The 19,277-nt window shown below is 41.8% G+C and overlaps 3 protein-coding genes across 3 annotated transcripts in view; 2 read left to right on the top strand and 1 right to left on the bottom strand.

Moving 5' to 3' along the window:
• The window catches only part of LOC126788398 (lanC-like protein GCL1), a 252,730-nt gene that overhangs the window by 134,277 nt on the left and 99,176 nt on the right, over positions 1-19,277 (top strand). The window lies entirely within an intron of this gene.
• On the top strand, positions 5,269-6,230 carry LOC126789166 (uncharacterized). Its single transcript, XM_050515293.1, has one exon. The coding sequence runs from the start codon at positions 5,501-5,503 to the stop codon at positions 6,086-6,088; it is 588 nt and encodes a 195-aa protein (XP_050371250.1). The 5' UTR covers positions 5,269-5,500; the 3' UTR covers positions 6,089-6,230.
• LOC126787334 (ATP-dependent RNA helicase DEAH12, chloroplastic-like) lies at positions 6,296-13,080 on the bottom strand. The gene is made up of 3 exons (XM_050513265.1): positions 12,169-13,080; positions 8,297-11,414; positions 6,296-7,723 (listed from the first exon to the last, which is right to left on the bottom strand). Exons 1-3 carry the CDS (start codon positions 13,009-13,011, stop codon positions 6,504-6,506), a joined length of 5,181 nt encoding a protein of 1,726 aa, XP_050369222.1. The 5' UTR covers positions 13,012-13,080; the 3' UTR covers positions 6,296-6,503.

Raw genomic sequence — 19,277 nt, forward strand, 5'->3', positions numbered from 1 at the left:
ACAAAAAACCTTCATTCACAATTTGTTTACCCTTATCAAGTGGAGGAATGAGGTGAACAGGGCCCGCTAAACATGGAATAACCAATCCGGAAGAAGAAGGCAACTGCAACCTAGAAATATCAGAGAAAGGAGCTAGGGTTACTGGAGAACCCACTGAGACATCCAAATCTCTTAAAGGACCAGGGATGGGAAGTGCATAGCTCCAAGGAGAAGAACAATAAAGCCCATTTTGTTGATAACGACGCTCCACATAACGACTCTGTCGATGATAGCTAGACGGAGGAGAACGACGATCAGAAAGCACAACATGAATTGTAGATGTCGGCTTAAGAGGCCGAGGAACCGATAACCATGGCCCAAGCTTCTCAGCATGAGGATGACGCTGATTCTGACAACCAAGATTAATATGTCCCAAGCGTCCACACTTGTAACAAAAGGAAGGAAGAAGCTCAAAACGAAAAGCCGCCCATTTTTTCTCAGATGATGAAAAACTGTACCTAAACCCAGGAGAAATTGGACGACGTGTGTCAATTAAAACTCTCAAATGCAGATAAGTAGGAAGGTGAGCAGACAAGTCTGAATCTGCAATTTGAATAACAGGACCAAGTTTCTCACCAATTTGTTGAGCAATCTCCCCGTGGAGATGACCTCTCAATAAACCATAAACTTGAACCCAAATAGGAAGGAGATACAAAGGAATATCTTCCAATCTACGATCATAAGGCCAACGATGAACAAAAAACCCACAACCAAGAACAATCCAAGGACTTTCATCCAACAACAGATCTGCAGTTGCCTCAGAAGGAGCTATAATAGAGAAAACAGAACGACCAGCCATGTACTCCATCTGAAACTGACCTAACTTTACCCAGTCATCAAGAAGAGTACGAATAACAGTCACAACTGGGAGAGTCTTATCAGATATGACTGCACCAATAAGCACCAAATCAGGACCAACATGAGGACGTGGTGGAGGAAGGTCAATGAACAATTCCTCCGCAGGAATATCTGCCATGAAACTTGTGAAAGTAGGTAGTAGAGAAATAGTAAAAAAGGGCAAAGATGATGAACGAGAGAAAGCTGAGTGAACTAGAGTAGAAGAAAGAGAAGGATTCATGGAAACATTTAGGCTCTCGATTTGGGTGCTTTGCTTTGGTTGGTGAGACAATTCTATGTTGAACGAGGCAGAGGCTCTATGAGTGAGGCTCGGTGGATTCAAGGTGAGCCGTACTCAAAAAATCTATTATACAGTGATAAACGTGACTCATGGACCAACTGTATAATGTCACCTTAGAACTGTTGATTTTTAATAACAGAAAACTCGATATAATTTAATATTATTCACTCATTAAAAAAAAATATTTTATTTGTCACTAATTTGATGTGACATTTTTCTTCGTAACAACCTCAAGATGCGGTGATGCGGGGTTGAGTCCTTCGCGTTAAGCCCAAGGTGGGGACATTTTCTCTGATTGCTCAGAGCCTCAGATGATGGAAGGTTGAGGCTGCCCAGAAGAATTATGGCGTTCAGAGGCGTGACATGGTAAAGCCAATCTGATCGGTTGGGCCTCTGGTTTGATGGGCTTGGTCAGTCCAATTACGTTCTCTTCTTTCCCTGGTTTGGGGTATGATTTGGGCTTTGGGATCATGTTGATGTTTCAAGGTTGTTCACTGTGACTAGTGAAGGGGACACCAAATGGATTTTAGACCCCAAGCTAATTAATTCAGATGTAGAGAGTTTTAATTCTAATATTTAGTTGAACACCTTTTTGGAGGCTTTTTTTTGTCTTAATTTCTAGTTATTTTCAAATAAGTGAACTTTTCGAGTTAGTATTGGAGTTTTTCTTTGCTTGACCATTGGTTATCGCCAGTAGCATAAATCCATTGATTTGTAAAGAAGTTCTGTAATGAGCATGAGGTTAAACATCAGTCTAGGGCCGGGCTTGGGGCTAGGCCAGGCAGCCGCTTAGAGCTCCCAACACATGTAGGCTCCTAAAAAAAATAAGCCGTGTATATTTTTTAGTTAAAAAATAATATTATATATATAAGGTTAAGGTGAAGTAGAAAGTTCTAGATTTTCTAAATTTTTCTTTACAGTTGTGACTCTACGAGTTCTAAGTAATTCTTCTCAGTTTCATACAGTTATTCCTTTGATCTTGTTAGTTCGTCGGCTATATCTATAATTATTTTTATCTTATTATAATTGTTCATCATTTACTCCTCCATAAAAGATCAATTTTTTTTAGTTTCCTGCATATTTGGGAATTGGACAATAGAGAATGAACAATTTCAATTCAACTAGTCTTAGACATCTAGTCTCTCAACTGTTCTACCCAACCTGTCTCTCATGTGTTTACAGCAAAGGTTTCAACTCTAATCTCAGCTATACTTAGCTAGAACATGAACAAGTGCTTCAACACTACTTACAAGTTTGTAGAAACAACATGATAGTAACCACATTATTTATCATGTGGTCTTAGACCTCTAGTCTCTCAACTGTTCTACCTAACATGTCTCTCGAGTGCTTACAACAAATGTTGCAACTCTAATCACAGCTACACTTGGTTGGAAACTAAGCGTTTCAACACTACTTACAAGTTTGTAGCAACATTGGGATAATAACCATGTTACCTATCATGTCCTAGACCTCTAGTCTATTGACATCAGTTTTAACTCGCTTGTCTCTCGAGTGTTTACGCATGCACATATCAGGAACTTCAATCTTGAATCCAGCTACATCTCAGCTGATTCAGTTGTGAAGATTTCCGAGATTGTAGGGATATCAACATATCTCATGCTATGCAAATGCTTGTGATATGAGTAAGAAATTTCTGTGTCAAGCTCAAGGTGCGCATCATCATGAACTCCTAAGCTAAGAAATAACCATGCAAGACACCAGAGAAACTCAGACACAAACAAAACAAAATGCAAAGACTATATTTTGAAACAACCTAGACAACCAACTTCAAATGGAGACTTAGTTCTTTATTTATATGTAAGAATGAGGCTCCATGGGAGCCAACACAACTGATCAAATCAACATTGCCAAAGTAACCAAGAAATGGAAAAGGCAACACCACTCTTTCACAATAATGTTTAATAAAAAAAACGAGAGACAAAAGCTTTTACCCAATGTTAAACTACATTTTTCTCTTCATCAAACAATGGCCGACAAATATATTAGTTTGTATATCACAAACCCAACTGGAGTCTTTGAGAACCCAAGTTAAAATGTTAAGGAAGCACAACAACCAATACAAACTTTGGCACCAATACTTAAAAACTAGCTTTACTGATAAGCTAAGTTTGAAAAAAATGAATTTCAAATACATGAACAGACTACAGCAAAATCATAGATAAAAAGACCGGGTCAATAAGCCTCACAATGGGTAATAACAAGATATACATCAGTTCTAGGATAGCAAGCGTAGCTGCCATCCTCAGTAAAAAGTCATGTCAAACATATGCATGAGTGAGGTTTCTTTACGAGAGACATTACGGCCAATATGGACTATCATAACATGGTAACAATAAAGAAGCCTTGTCAAAGACAATATTCTCATTACCCAACATATAATAAGGAAATATACTTTTTTGGACTTTTGGATTTATAGGTGTCATAAGTAACACAATTGATCATACACTGAAGGAGTTTCCCAATAAGTTAAAAACACATTTTTGTCCAACAAATAACAAGAAAAAAAATTACAAAGTGACTTTTGGACATTTAAGTTGTTAAAAGTGAACCAACTGAGCTGAACTAAGTTCATGCATCAGATAGTTCTGAACAAGAACCTTATCAAGTTCCGGCCAAATCGCCTTTCTCTGCTTGGTTATCACTTTTTCTTAAGCATATGATTTAGCTAGCTAGATTGTTGGTTGAATTTGCTAGAATCTTGTACATGAAAAATTAGAGGATATATGGTATAGCTTAATAGTTCTAAGAGAAACTGTGATGTTTACCTTGTGTGCAGGAAACATTGGATGTTGGGATTAGCATTAAGCATGTTAATACCATCTTTTAGACACCAAGGAGGTCCGATCCCTTCCTCAGTTCCTCGCCCTAAGAAGTACTAAGCAAATTTTCTCACTGATTTACTTCCGTTTAGTATTTCGATTTGTTTCCTTTAGTTTAATATGGTTAATTATTTCATTCGACCATGTGGAGAACTGGAGATGCGAATAACTTAGAATCGTTGTAGCCCGCAATTTGTAAATTAAGCTTGCTAATATGATCGGAATTGTTGTTTTAAAAAAGTTGGATGTGGCAACGAACGGCGGAGTCCGTGACAGAGGTTGTGGAAGAGTTAACTGATGAAGTAGAGGTGGTGTCTGAACAAGTAGCAGACCAGCTTCCTGATGTTGCTAAGCTTAAGAAAGCTATGGAGTCAGTTAACATTTAGCTGAAGTTCTGACTGTGGATATCATTCACAAGGTAAAGAAGTGGAGGAAGAGGTGGAGGAGGCACTAATTAGACGACCCAATTTTTCTAATTAGCTAGTGTCTGGTAATTGTCTCACATTTTTCACTAAGTAGCCGAAATATGTAGATTTTCTTTGTGCAAGTGTTTTACTATATTCTATGAAATAGTTGTATCTTCCTTAAGGCACAAATAGTACAGATGCCCAAAATTACACCATTTCAATCGTAGAGTTCGAAAGTAAATGATTGTTTATACTGTAGTATTAAAATTGTTAAATGCGATTGTCATCCATCCAACAATTTCTTTTTTATCCTATCAAGTTCTTAACTATTCAAACAAAATTTTTTCAATACAGGTGGGACTAGCTGATTGTGCTTAAATGAAATTAAGAAAAGGTGGTGAGGATCATCCTCCCATCAAAACATTGACTTATAATTATGGTCCACTAGCAGTTAACACACCCCACGGGTGCCAATAACAAAAGTGGGTAGTTAAATTATGGAAAAAAGTTAGAAAATCGAGAAATATGAAGAAAATTGTTATACTTTTTTTCTATCTTTTGTAATTGACATTTATATCCCTCTGAAATAATTCAATTATAAATATATTACAATATTTGAGGACTAAAATGGTAAAAAAATTCAGTTATACTGAGCGAGCCCTCTTTGCTTTATTATATTTATTTAAGGTCTATTATAACCTAATCTTTTCTCTAATGTATTAAACTCCTCACAACTCTTCAGACTCAAGAACAAAGGTGGAGACGTCAGTTTCTTTGGTGTGGGAATCTCTCCCACTTTAGCAATTTGTTAATTCTGTTACGTATTAGTTTGTCTAATCAATCAAGCAAGGAATTTCTCTTCAACTAAAAGCTACTTCTCTACAATTCATAGGCAATTTCAATCCCACCCTGAAAACTTCACCCCATTACTTGCGGCATCATCACTCCTTTAGCCCCAACCACCCCACCACCATCACCAACTTTTATATTTTTACCAACCTCACCTCAAATTAACCTTCTCTATTTGGCCATTTTTTGGTCTGATCAAAACCCATAAAGGTTCTGAAGCATATGATATGAATCCCATATCGATGGCTGGGTGGATTTCAAATAACGCAAAGGTACATTATAAAGCTGTGGATGCGAATGAAATGTTTCTGGGTCTACCCAAGTCTGCTGGTTTGGACCTTATACAGAATTGTGATCTTCCTCCACCCATGAAAGTCTTCACTGGTTCTGCAGACAAGACTGTTGTGTCATCCATCAACAGAATTTGCAGCATGACGACTCCAGAAGATCACGAAAACAGCCATGAGTTGACTGATATGTATGGAAGAGATGGTCGTCAAAATTATGAAAAGCTGGAGCTCTTGAAGGCTCTGAGGCTTTCGCAAACAAGAGCGAGGGAGGCAGAGAAGAAGGCAGAGAAGTTGGCAAGGGAAAAGGAATGTCTTTCCAATGATCTGCTTGCCGAGGCGAAAGAGCTGTTTGCTTACAGGCAATGGGTGAGGTTGCTTGAGCTAAAAGTTTCGGAGCTGCATTCACAATTCGCAGAACAAGAACATCAGGAATGCTGTGGCTGTGAGACTTGGATTGTAGCTCTGGCACTTTGTTTAGGGTTTGCTGGTGTTGGCTTTGCATTTGGCAGCAGATACTTGTATTGATTTTCATTTTAGGGTCATCACTGTGGTTTTTGTGAAGGTAGTAAGAACTAAGAAGAGGTCTATAAATATGATAGTATTATGTAATAGAAAGGTTCAAGCTTTCTGAACTGCAAGCATATTCTGCAGCAGGTATTGAAGAACAATAGAGTATAAAACCAACATTTCGACAATATATAACTTGGGAGGATTCTGCCAGAAATATTAGATCACTGAAAACTGAGCTTCATATAACTTCAAATCCAGATGGGATGGATGGATATAAACTTAGCTAGCATCGACTATCAAGTACAAGCACTGTACAGAAAGCGCAAACTCTACCTACATATATATATATATATATATATGCATAAGGAACTCTGTATTACCTATATTAGACTTTTCTACTTTTACATCGACGATATAAGCCAGCCTTCGTTCATATGATTGCTAAGTGAACACTTCTCAAGTGGCCATAACATTCATCGCTGCTTCCATAATGGGCCAGACAGACCCAGCAAATATGCTTCCCGCACCGACATTCTATATGGTTGCACCCATCTATCTTCTCAATTGTATATCTGCATACGGGGCAGCTCTTCACATGTTCTTTTCCTTTGCACCATTCCTTCAGTGAAGAATCTGGATCTTCCTTGAACTCCTTGTACTGCTCGCATGACATGTAGGGATGATGCTCTAAATGGCACATGGTACATGTCTCCGCATAACATGCACCGCAAACAAATGGTTCAGCTTCTGTTCCAGGAGCTACTACCTGATAGACCGAAGAGCAGTCAGGAGACGGGCAAAACCTGTAGGTGCCACCACTCAAAGCAACATATGAACCGAGTGAAGCCCTAAAGAGATCTTCTAGCTTCTCAATTGACAAAAGAGATCTGAGATCTGTGATCAAAATTGGAGACCCGCAACCCTCATGTGTGCAGCATAATGGAAAGCTATTGTCATGATTATGGATTGCAGACTCGCACTGCTCCACCAAACACGAACGACAAAATAAGTGACCACAGTCCACAAGCCGGTAACCATCTTCAACATCACACAAACAGATTGGACAATCGGCTTCTTTACTTATCCTCTTAGTCAAACCAGTACCAGCTGTCTGTGCAATCTCATCAATAATCTCTTCAACTCTTTGCTTCAACTCCATGCTTCCGTGGATGAGAATGGATTGACGGCAAACATTTAGAGTAAACTCAGCCCCTGTTACCTTCTCTTTGAGCCCCCGGAGGTCTGGACCAAACCTGCTAACAACCTCTTTCATCAACTCGGGAGGTAAAGCATTTCCTTGAAGACGGACCTCAAGCACCTTGCTTTCGTGGAGGTTCAAAAGGGATTCAACCAATTTCTGCGTAACCATATCAACTTTATCTGAGGAACCAAAGACCTGCACATTGAGTTTTCGCCTATCGAATATTATATATGTTCCTGTCTCTCGCTGTAATGAGTACATTAGACTGATGCCATCTCTGGAAAACAGAAGCTGCAAAACAGTTGCAGTGAGGCTTGGGTTGTTGATAGTCTTCCCCTTCACAAGCACCTCGACACGTCTTCTCAGATCTGCAATTGTTTTTGTAGCATTGGCTGATATCTTAACTCTGCAGGAACCATTAGGATACTCCTCCAGATTACATTCTACACCTGTAAACAAGAAAAAGTAAGTAAGCAAACAATTGTAGAACCCTATGTGACTATTCTATTGGCCGTCAAGCACAGAAAATCATGTCATAATCAAATGGCAATGTATTAAACTGTGAAAAGTGATTGTTAAAAAGTGAACCCAAAATAGACCATAAACTTGGATGTTGGATCTACAAAATAACAAGGATGACTCTGAGATTCAAGCATAAATCACGTTTTCCTTGATTTTCTATGAAAAACAAAAGGGGAGAAAAATTCAGTCAAAGTGCATCTCAACTGCATAGCCGTTCTACTATGGAGAAGGGAGATACCTGGTTATAGAACCAAATTCTCCAAAACAGCTTCAATCATGAATCTATAGAATAATGTAAAAAAGTATAATGACAACCAAAGATGTGATTATTCTTAAAAGCCCAATGACGTGTGAGTAACAGGATTGATTAAAAACAAAAGAATGAGAACCAGAACCGTGAATACCAATACACTTGCTGCCCAAAAAAATAGATAGTCCAGCAGAAACCACAAATAATCCACAACTCGGAAAAGAGAATGCAACATCATTATGAGGAGTACCTTTTAGATGCGTAAAACTTTCAAGCAAAGGATCTAGCTGCTTCTTTATCACACGATATACAGGGCCAGGGCACGACAGAGAGCTATGAAATAACTGCTGACACATGATCTTTTGCCATGGAAAGAAGCCGGGCAATACTTTCCCATCCAACTGCTCCAAAGCTTTTGCCGCCTCCAGGTGTAATCTTCCGTCAAATGTTATCAATGCTTTCATGAAAGGACTCTTTGGTTCAGGCTGCAAAACCTGAACACTGCAGTTACTATGGGAGTACTGTTTAGGCATATAGGGTGAAATTTCTTTTAGCAGTGATTCTTCACAAGCACCACATGGCGGATTTTCTACAGCATCCCCTCTCACCAGAAAAAAATCCAGGATTGTCTTACTAGTAGCAGAAATTAGCACATCGAAGATTTCTTTCTCAGAAAGGTCTTTATTTATTCCACTGATAACAAGAGAGTCCATGTCTCTTTTGCTAGGTTCACAACGAATATTTCTTCCTCCTATTAGAAGGTTAGAAAAATCTTCAAGCATGAAGAGAACATCATCCATGTCACATTTAACAATTGCAAACCCGTTGCTTGGCCTGCGAGGCCATAAAACAGTAGCCCTAACAGCAAGGAGTGGAAAAACTTTATGATCACCTCCAACCTGTGAAGGAACAACCTTCAGTATAGAACCTTTGAACTCAGATTCATTTAGTTCAACAGCTTTCTGTGCTGCATCAGGAGTAAGAAACGTCAACCTGGCCCCCTTTCCTTTGTCAACACTTTCCTGCCCAGTACTGGGGAGTTTATGATGACCACAAATACAACCAAAGGCAGACCCTTCAAGCTCACTAAGAAACTCCTTATCATCCATGTCGTCCAGTTTAGAATGAAATATGTCAACAGTCAAACACCTTTTACGAAGCTCCAGATGCTTGATCTCTGCTCCGGCACCAAACAATGCAACAGGAGGCAAGCCACCAGAACCATGATATAAGCATTTCTCCAAGCATTCATTACGCAACCATCTTTTTTCACACTCCAATGCATCGGATACAAAGTTCATAACCCTATCCATGTTATGTGAGGTAGCGAACACCATAATCTCATTCTGATAATAATCAACTTTAATACTGATAAGGTCATCTCTGCAGATTGTTCTAACACGAGACACAAGATGATGCAGATAACAGTTGCTCTTCCCACAAAATCTTTTAAGCAAACAACTGCCAAAACCAGTCAACACTTTCAGTTGTAACTTTCGATCCTCCATCTTTATCACATCAAACACAGGAGGAGGATCAAGTGTAGACAAAGAATTAAAATCAATGGAAGTGACGCAGGACAAATACTGATTAGAACTTGAGAGAAGCTCACCAAAAACAACCCAACTAGGTTTCTGGCCGAATACCAGCAATGAACAAGAAGGGTGCAGCCGAGCGTGCTGCCCAGTTAACGCCACCTCATAACCAACTTGATCATACCCTAAGAACATTGCTACATTTTCTGCCAGGGAAGAGAGTATCACCTTTTTCAAGCACTTATCACAGTCGGTTGAAACATTCCCATTCCAACGCCAGCTGCTAGGAATTATGATACTGAGTTCATGTTTAAGGCAAGACTCCAGTTCCCCCACAGTGTCTTGACATCTTCTCATAGTTTTGGCATTGATGCTGTTTTCCCAACACCACGAATTTTTCCGTTCTCGAGGCAATGCTTCCCATGTCTTGTACACTGATAGAAGCGTAAAGAGGTCACCATCACGATGGCAAAATTTCACCTTGAAGCAGTCTGACCTAAGTTTCTCTTCATCATTACCAACTCTGCAAAATATGTTACTTGCATTTGCCATTACAGCCGCAAGAACAAGGCCCTCCTTGCGCAAGTTATAGTGACAGCAGCCGAGAATAAGCTTCCCAAGCCTAGGCTCAACGCCTAATTTAACCAAGCGGCGACCTTCTAAAGTTAGCTCGTAGACATCATTGTGTCGCTTAACAGCTCCTAACTGAACAAGATTCCTCATTGCCATGTCTATAGCTTCAGAACAAGGTGCATCAATGAATTCAAATTCTTTTAAATTCTTGACACCCAAAGCCAGAATCCTCAGAACTGCTACACCAAGATGAACTCTACGGATCTCAGGCTCCTGACAAGGAGGCATTGCCTGAAAATCATATTCTGAGTAAAGTCTATAACATATTCCAGGTTCCGTTCTTCCAGCACGCCCAGTTCTTTGCTTAGCTGAACTCTGGCTAATCCTGCCAACTCTGAGAACATTCATACCACTTCCAGGTTCAAACTTGCTTTCTTTGACCATGCCAGAATCAATCACATATCTTACACCAGGAATTGTCAGGGATGTCTCTGCCAGATTTGTCGCGAATATAATTTTTCTTAATCCAGGGTAATTTTGAAAAACATTAGACTGTTCTTCAAAAGAAAGTTTACCATGCAATGGCAATGCAATTGCACCAGGTGTTATAAACTTCTCGCAGACCCATTCGACTTCCATCTGGGAAGTCAAAAAGGCAAGAATTGTTCCTTCTTTCTCATTTTTGTGGATCTCCCTTGCTACCCTCATCACATCAGAAACATAAGAAGCAACATTACTGGCAGTTCCTTCTGTAGAAGGAGGAGCATATCTTACATCAACTGGAAAGTTCCTTCCCACTACATGAAAGATTTCACACTTGAAAAAATAATGTGAAAGCACTTCTGCATCAGCTGTTGCAGACATTATAATAAGCCGTAACTGAGGCCTTCGACCAAGTAAATCTTTGATCAATGCTAACAGGAGATCAGTACTCAAGGTCCTTTCATGAGCCTCATCAACTATGATGCAAGAAATCCCAGAAAAATTTGTATTGTTCATGTAGCACTGCAGTAAACAGTGGTCTGTCATATATGTTACCTTCTTGAACTGCTGTTCAGGCGATGGCTGATAACTGGTAACTGTGTCTTCTTCATAACACCCACTACTTTCTTCTTTGACCCTCTTTGTCAATGAATTGGCAGCAATCTTGCGAGGCTGAGTGCATACGATGGACCCACCAGCAGCTATTCCAGAATCAACAAGAAACTGAACCAATTGTGTACTCTTCCCTGAACCAGTCTCTCCGATCAACACCATGACCTGTGGAAATTGTACTAAAAAGTCAGATGTCCACTAAACAGAAGCAACTGAAATTGAAATGCACTTGTTAGGAGTGAATTACTATTACACCCAACTTACTTATTGGCCTAACCGTTTATACTTTAAAGAACTTCATTCTCACGACCATATGGCTGAGTTGCATCATGTGATGCCTATCTAATCAAAAGCTAATCAGATAACCAATTAGAGAAACAGCCAAATAAGTAGAAATTGAGCAGCGTGACCAAGGATACAAGAAGAACAACGGTAATCGTAAAAATTTAGGCTTAATTTGGTCTCTCTTATAGAAAATGACATCTATCCAAACGTAACAATCAACTCAAGCACAACGAGCTAGAAAAGGAAGTTGTCCAAAGATGATGTAAGGCATGGATATAGGACCTGTAAATCTTATGCTTGAGGCTCGTTCAAGTATTTAACTTTGATATTTCATTAATTCACAAATACTCTGGCATTTCCATACTTCATCAAAATAGACAAACTGGAGTCCCAAATTTAATTTACTCCAAACTAATCATGTCTTTCAGTCAGTGCTTGAAAGATAAAAAAACCAGCAACAGCGCTAAGCCATATCTCTATTGTTTCAGGTTCCCTCACTCACATTTCTTTGCAGACTCATAAAATGTGTCAAATTGAGGTTTAACAAAGCTCAATTCACACGGCATTTAATCGCATAATAAAATCCAAAGTACTAAGCATTCCAATAAACCAAAACAGTCGACGAAAGATATACCTGCTGATAATTAATCTGCTCAAGAATCTGCTGCCGGTGAGCATAAATAGGCAAGCCCTCTTCGAGGCGGCGGCATTCCCTCGTCATAAACCTCTGGATTTTACTCCAATCCCGAATTTCGTCGAATTTAAACAGCTTCATCCCTACTTCACCATACTCCTCCAGCTCCTTCCCTTCCACATGAGCAAGCAAACAGTTCATACCAGACCTGAACTCTCTGATTCTCCTCTCCACCAACCCAAGCTCAACTCTTGCCCTCTCCACCATCGCCGCCACGTCCTCCCAACGCCTCTGTGGCTTCTTCATCATCTTCTGAACTCGCTCGTACTCCCTCGCCAGCTTCTGCCGCCTCTCCTCACACTTGTTCACCTCGCCGCCGTCGATCAGCTCCCTGATTCTTCCGGCGAACAGCGCCTTCAGCCGCTCCTCGAGCTCCACGCTGTCCGACGGCACCGAGACCTTGGCGTCCAGCCGGGGGAGGAAATTGTGGACCCGGTCCAGCCGCGACTCCCAGAGCGAGACGATCGCTTCGAGCGCGTCGCACCACTGCGAGTAGAACAGCGACGCCGCAATGCAGTTCGTCGGCGTCACCCGGAACCCCTCCGGCTTCGACCGGCACTGGTCGATCACCGCCTTGATGAACGACTCCGGGAAGTCGCGGCGGTCGGAGAGCAGGTCCACCGCGAAATTCGGCCGCTCCAGCGGCAGTCGCTGCCGCTGAGGCGCGGCGGCGCGTGGATAAGGCTTATAAAACTGCCGCGGCTGGTGGTGAGTAGGAGGAGGATACCGCGGCGGGATTCCGGCGGGCTGCCGGGAAGAGGTGACCGGGTGTGAACCCCTCATGGCATTCGAAACGGAATCAAACCAAAAAACCCTAGAAAATTGAGAGTGGGGAAAAGTGAGAAGAAAACTCTGAAATTTGAGACTGGAGAATTTTGAACGGAGAGAAAAAGGCTGAAGCTTCTTTTGTCGGGGTGGTCCAATGACGTGGCGGGCAATGAGGGTGGGGGGGTTTAGTCACACCAAAAGACTCTGGGGTTAAGTTTTAGAAAAACCCTGTGTGACTTGGGAATGAAGTTTGTGTTCTTGGCTTTTCTTCTTCAACGAGGATCCAAAGCCAACTACCCCTCTGTCACAGTTTAGACATGGACCTCCTCGCTTGTCTCGTATGCCAACTGTGGAGATATGGAGGTGGATGAGAGTGGTTGTGGGACTGGACATTGTGGCGGGGACGGCGCCGTGCGGTGGTTGTGAAGCATTCGAGTTGCGAAGACAATGCATACGAGAGAATGAGAGTTGGCAATGTATTGTTTAACTTCGATAAATGAATAAAATGACTTGTATGGATACATCTAATAGTTTATGGTAAGATACATCTCATCATGCATACATCATTGATTTTACTAATTGTTAACACTAACCCCTGAATGGAGTGGATCTCTGGCTTAATCTCATTTTAGTCCGACTGTCGGAACGGTGACCAGAAACCGAAGCCCAGCTGGCAGTCAATCCGGTCCGGTAGCCTCACTGCTTGCTCGGGTATCACCATTAACACCACTCACCGTGACTCGCCTTCAAGGATAGACGCAATGTACTGATGCGCATTCCCACATCGAGGGAAAAGTCGGGCACATTCCGCAATACACCTATAAATAGGTTGCCTAAATCACCTAAAAGTGGTAATGTTTTCCTAAGTTCTTAACTCTCAAACTTACTCTATACCAGACACTAATTTAAGCTTCAGAGGGTCAAAGGTCGGCGCACCGCTGACCCTTTGACTTTGACTTGTGTTGTGTGCAAGTCCCACTAAACTGACACACTGTAATACAAGGCCACCCCGGATTTAGCTCATGTAACACTAATATTTAAAACTGTAGTGTGGATGTATTGTATTGGCAATTTACATTCCTTCTTGTAGCGTGTGAATTAAGTTTTTATCTTATTTATAATGTAGAATCTCAGAAATTTTAAGACGGGACCGATGTATGTAGTTTATGATCATAAACCATTTCAATCACAAAGTGCCTACTACTAGTCTACTTGCACAATTAATGCATAAAATGTTTGTAACATAAGCAAGACGTCCGGCTCACACTTATGTTAGTTATGGTCGGTCACAAGCAATGACGTTCATGAGCCAAGAGGGCCCAACCCCTACCCAAATATATCGCCTAATTCCTCAAGCTACAAAACCAGCCACAAGATAATAAAGCGATGCCTCTTGGGAATCTGATTCTATCTACCAATGCGCCTTCTTCAGCAAGGCATTCCTCCATTCCAATAATCAATTTCACTGCTTGTAGGCAATCAGCTTCAGCAACCAAAGACCACTATTTCTGCATAGCAGTCCCACCCCGACCCCAACATGATTACCATTGTGAGCTACAGAAGCATCACTATCAAGCTTCACATAGCTTCATATGTTCTACTGGAAATGGCTCCAAATGATTAGAAATTACACTACCAACTGTTAGAATGAGTTGGAACAGCTAGATAAAGCATAACCATGTTACTCATGGTGTGTCAACAACTAGAGTTAATCATTAGGATTAGTGCTAATATTCTCCAACTCTCCTATAAATAGATAGCAAACATTTGTAACAATTATAAAACAATCAATTCAAATCCTCATATTCAAGTTGGTATCAGAGCCACTTACTTGGTTGGTTGCAAATTTGCTCCAATTTTTTTTTCCGTCTGGCGTAGGTGTTCTTGCCAGACGTCCAGATAAGCAGTGACACTGCCTCTGCTCTCCGTCGTCGCCTCCTCTGATGCCACTGCCCTCGGTCTGACCTCCGACGCCGTGCCTCCCCTCAGTCCGTGCCTCCCCTCGGTCCGACCTCAGCGTGCCCGTGCCTCCCCTCGGTCCGACCTCAGCTCCTCTCCATCCCCTCGGTCCGACCTCAGCTCCTCTCCATCCGGATTGCCGACGCAGCAGCAGGACAACTCGAGACCCGGTTACCCACGGGTGATCCGCAGCAGCAGCAACAGCGCCGACCCCGTCGTCGCTTCCTCGCCGCAGCAGCAGCAGCGCGACCCGGGCCCGAGCCCCGCCTCCGCACCAGCAGCGCCGACCCGAGCCCCGCCTCCGGAAGTCGATTGTGTTGATTTTGGAAGTGAAGAGGTTTTTTTATTAACCCCGAGACCCGACCCAAGATCCGACCCGCAATTCGACCCGCAATTCGACCCGAGACCCGACCCGAGATCCGACCTGCGACCCGCGACCCGAGAACCGGCCCGCCCCCTTTTCTGCTGCCTTTTTTTTCAGTGTTTTTTCACCGACAGTGCTTGTTCACCGAGGCAGGTTCCTATCAGTTTTTTTTTGTTTCCGCTGCATTATTACTGATTTGTGATTTGATTTGATTTACAATGGGTTATGGCGACGAAGACGAGAGTTCTCAGGTCAATGATATTCAGAAATTTGAAGTCTCTGTCAAGAATTCTGACAGTGGTTCCTTTGGAGGAGCCAAACTCAATGGGGCAAATTTCCGTAAATGGAAGAAAATTATGACAGCCCATCTCCGAGGAATGCACAAGATATGACATGTAACCGGCGTCACTAAGGCTCCCAATGCAGATGCGGTTGTTGCCTACACTAAATGGGACGATGATGATGGCCTTGTAATGTCTGTCTTGTTCAAAGCCATGAATGAAGAGATACTTGACCTGGTAGCAGAATGTGATACCGCACATGCCATATGGACGACATTGGAAGTCCTATTCACTAATGACTCTGATTTTATACAGGTTCATGAGTTAATGTGCACAGCCTTTGCAATGCGCCAGGATGGGCAACCGGTGGCGCAGTATTTCACCAAACTGAAGAATATTTGGGCTGAGGTTGATGTGAAACGTCCTTGCATGATCAAGAATCAGGAGGATATTGTTTGGTACCAAAAAGAGAAGGAGCTTGAGCGAGTTCACCATTTCTTGAAAGGTCTTGATGCAAAGCATAACAATGCGAAAGGCGAGCTACTCAGAAAGACCGAACCTCCTAGCCTGATCACAGCTTTCACATTTATCCGTAAGGATGAGTCTCAGCAAGAAAGTCTTCATAAAACACAAGTTGAAGTTTCTAGTCTCACTGTTCAGGCTACATCTCCAGCACCATCCCTTCAGCCAGCCACTTTAGCTCCACTCCATAAGCGCGGACTACCACCAGGCTTCGGGAATCAGCCCCGCCCTCCTTGCTCTTATTGTCATGATACAAACCATGCTCGTGCAACCTGTTGGAAATTGTATCCACACCTTAGACCCCAGAGGCCTAATTATCGTCATAAGGCGAAAGCAGCTATTCAATTAGCCCCGGAACCAGATATCTATGGTGTGGTTGGACAGGATCATCATACAGTAGGAGGAGCAACACCCACAGCATCAATAGCTGGTCGTGGTAAGATTGGTATGGCTTTACATATTTCTCACTTTGTTGGTTTTGATACATGGATTATTGATTCTGGTGCGTCCGATCATATGACTTATGACAAATCTTATTTTACTATCTTGTCTCCTCCACCAGTACCATATGTTACTAATGCTAATGGTGATGCATTCCCCGTATTGGGGAAAGGGTCAGTTCGTATTACTCCCACAATAGAACTTCACAATGTACTATATGTACCTGCTTTATCTCATCATTTGATATCTGTCCCACAAGTAAATACTGAAGCTAAGTGCTCTGTAACATTTTTTCCCATGTATGTGATATTTCAGGATCTTCTCACCGGGGAGTTAATTGGTCGGGGGTATCTAAGGGGCAGGCTGTTTCATCTGGATCAGACGTATGCGGGGAAGAAACCAGGGGCCCCATCCCGGATCACTTTGCTCTCCACTTCTGATAAGCTAAGTGAAGTTTGGTTATGGCATCGTCGCTTGGGGCATCCATCTTTTAGTGTTATGAAAACATCCATGCCTACTTTGTTTCTTGGTGTGGATGAGTCAGTTTTTCGTTGTGAAACATGTGTTTTAGGCAAGAGTCATCGTTCTACTTATTCCCCTAGTACTTCTCATAAACCTACTCTTCCTTTTGAATTAATTCATTCTGATGTTTGGGGGCCCTCCAAAGAGACTACTGTGTCAGGAATGCGATATTATGTGTCATTTATTGATGATTGCACACATCTTTCGTGGATTATTCTTATGAAAAACAAAAATGAGGTTTTTTCGGCTTTTCAAGCCTTCTATACCACGGTCCAAACACAATAGAATGCCACAATTAAAATTCTTCGTTCTGATAATGGGGGGAATATGTGAATCGTGTCTTTCAGGAATTCTTTAACGCACATGGAATTGTTCATCAAACAACGTGTCCTTACACACCTGAGCAGAATGGCGTTTCCGAAAGGAAAAAACGTCATTTACTTGATATGGCCCGGTGTATTCTCTTTAGTGCCCATATGCCTAAATACCTTTGGGGTGATGCTGTCCTAACTTCTGCTCATCTCATTAATCGTCTTCCATCCCGTGTCCTTGGAGGCAAAGTTCCATATGAGGTGCTTGCCTCTCATGTTTCCTTACCCTCTTTTTCTAATCTTCCCGCCCGTGTTTTCGGTTGTGTTATTTTTGTCCATCTTCCAAAACATCAGAGGTCTAAGTTGGATGCCCGAGCAGTTAAATGTGTGTTTGTTGGATACAGTGGACATCAGAAAGGGTACAGGTGCTATCATCCACCTACCAGACAGTATTATGTCACTATGGATGTTACTTTCTTTGAGGACATGAGCTATTTCACGTCTCCTGATACTGCTCTTCAGGGGGAGAATTCATATTTTGAAGAGTTGTATCATGAGAAGGGGGAGACAAGTCAGTCAGGAGATATGGTGCCAGGTTCGATTGAGATTAATGATATATCAGCTACACATGCACCACCAGATGATTCTGGTATAGTCACTCCAGAGATTCAGGTACCAGAAGCTGACAGCATAACTACCCCTCCGACCTCGCCTACTGTTGTTTATACCCCTGACCAACGTTTCCCTGGTACAGAAGATCACTCATTTGAGGTTAGTCATTCTATTGGGGCAAATAGTAGTGAAGCTAATAGTAGACAATATGTCCTACCACATAGGTCTACTCGGGGTCAGCCAACAAAAAAATATGAACCTACCCTTCAAGCTAAAGCTAAGTATCATGTGGCAAACTTTATGTCTACCAAAAGATTGTCTAAGTCATATGAATCATTTGTGAATCAAATTTCTGCTGTATCAATACCTAACAAAGTGCAGGATGCATTGGGAGATCCAAAATGGAGGAAAGCGATGGAAGAAGAGATTGAAGCATTACAGAAGAACAATACTTGGGAGCTTGTATCTTCACCATATGGCAAGAAGGCAGTGGGATGTCGTTGGGTGTTTACAGTGAAGCATAATCCAGATGGGTCGGTGAGCCGGTATAAAGCATGCCTAGTAGCAAAAGGGTTCACCCAGACATATGGCATAGACTATGATGAGACATTTGCACCTGTTGCAAAGATGAACACTATTCGGGTATTGCTCTCTTTTGCTGCTACCTTAAACTGGTCACTTAGACAGTTTGATGTTAAAAATGCATTCCTTCATGAAGAACTTACAGAGGAAGTGTATATGGATATTCCTCCTGGATATGTGGTAGCTTCTCCAGATAACTTTGTATGCAGATTGAGAAAGTCTTTGTATGGTCTTAAACAGTCTCCTCGTGCGTGGTTTGGAAGATTTTCACAATTCATGAGGAAAATTGGCTACAGACAGAGTAATTCAGACCATACATTATTTCTCAAACACCAACAAGGGAATGTAACAGCCCTAATTATATATGTTGACAATATGGTAGTTACTGGTAATGATACTATTGAGATGGATAGATTACAGAAACAGCTAGCCACAGAGTTTCAGATGAAGGACCTAGGTACACTCAAGTACTTCTTGGGGATTGAGGTAGCCCGGGGAAGTGATGGAATCTATCTGTGTTAGAGGAAGTACATTCTTGATCTGCTAACAGAAACAGGTATGTTAGATTGCACTCCAATTAATACTCCTATTGAGCAGAACCATCGGTTAGCAGAGTACCCAGATCAAGTACCCACTGACAAAACTCGTTATCAGAGGCTAGTTGAACGCCTGATTTATTTGTCACAT

The sequence above is a fragment of the Argentina anserina genome, chromosome 1 (assembly GCF_933775445.1).
Source record: "Argentina anserina chromosome 1, drPotAnse1.1, whole genome shotgun sequence".
In the NCBI taxonomy this organism is placed as follows: Eukaryota; Viridiplantae; Streptophyta; class Magnoliopsida; order Rosales; family Rosaceae; genus Argentina; species Argentina anserina.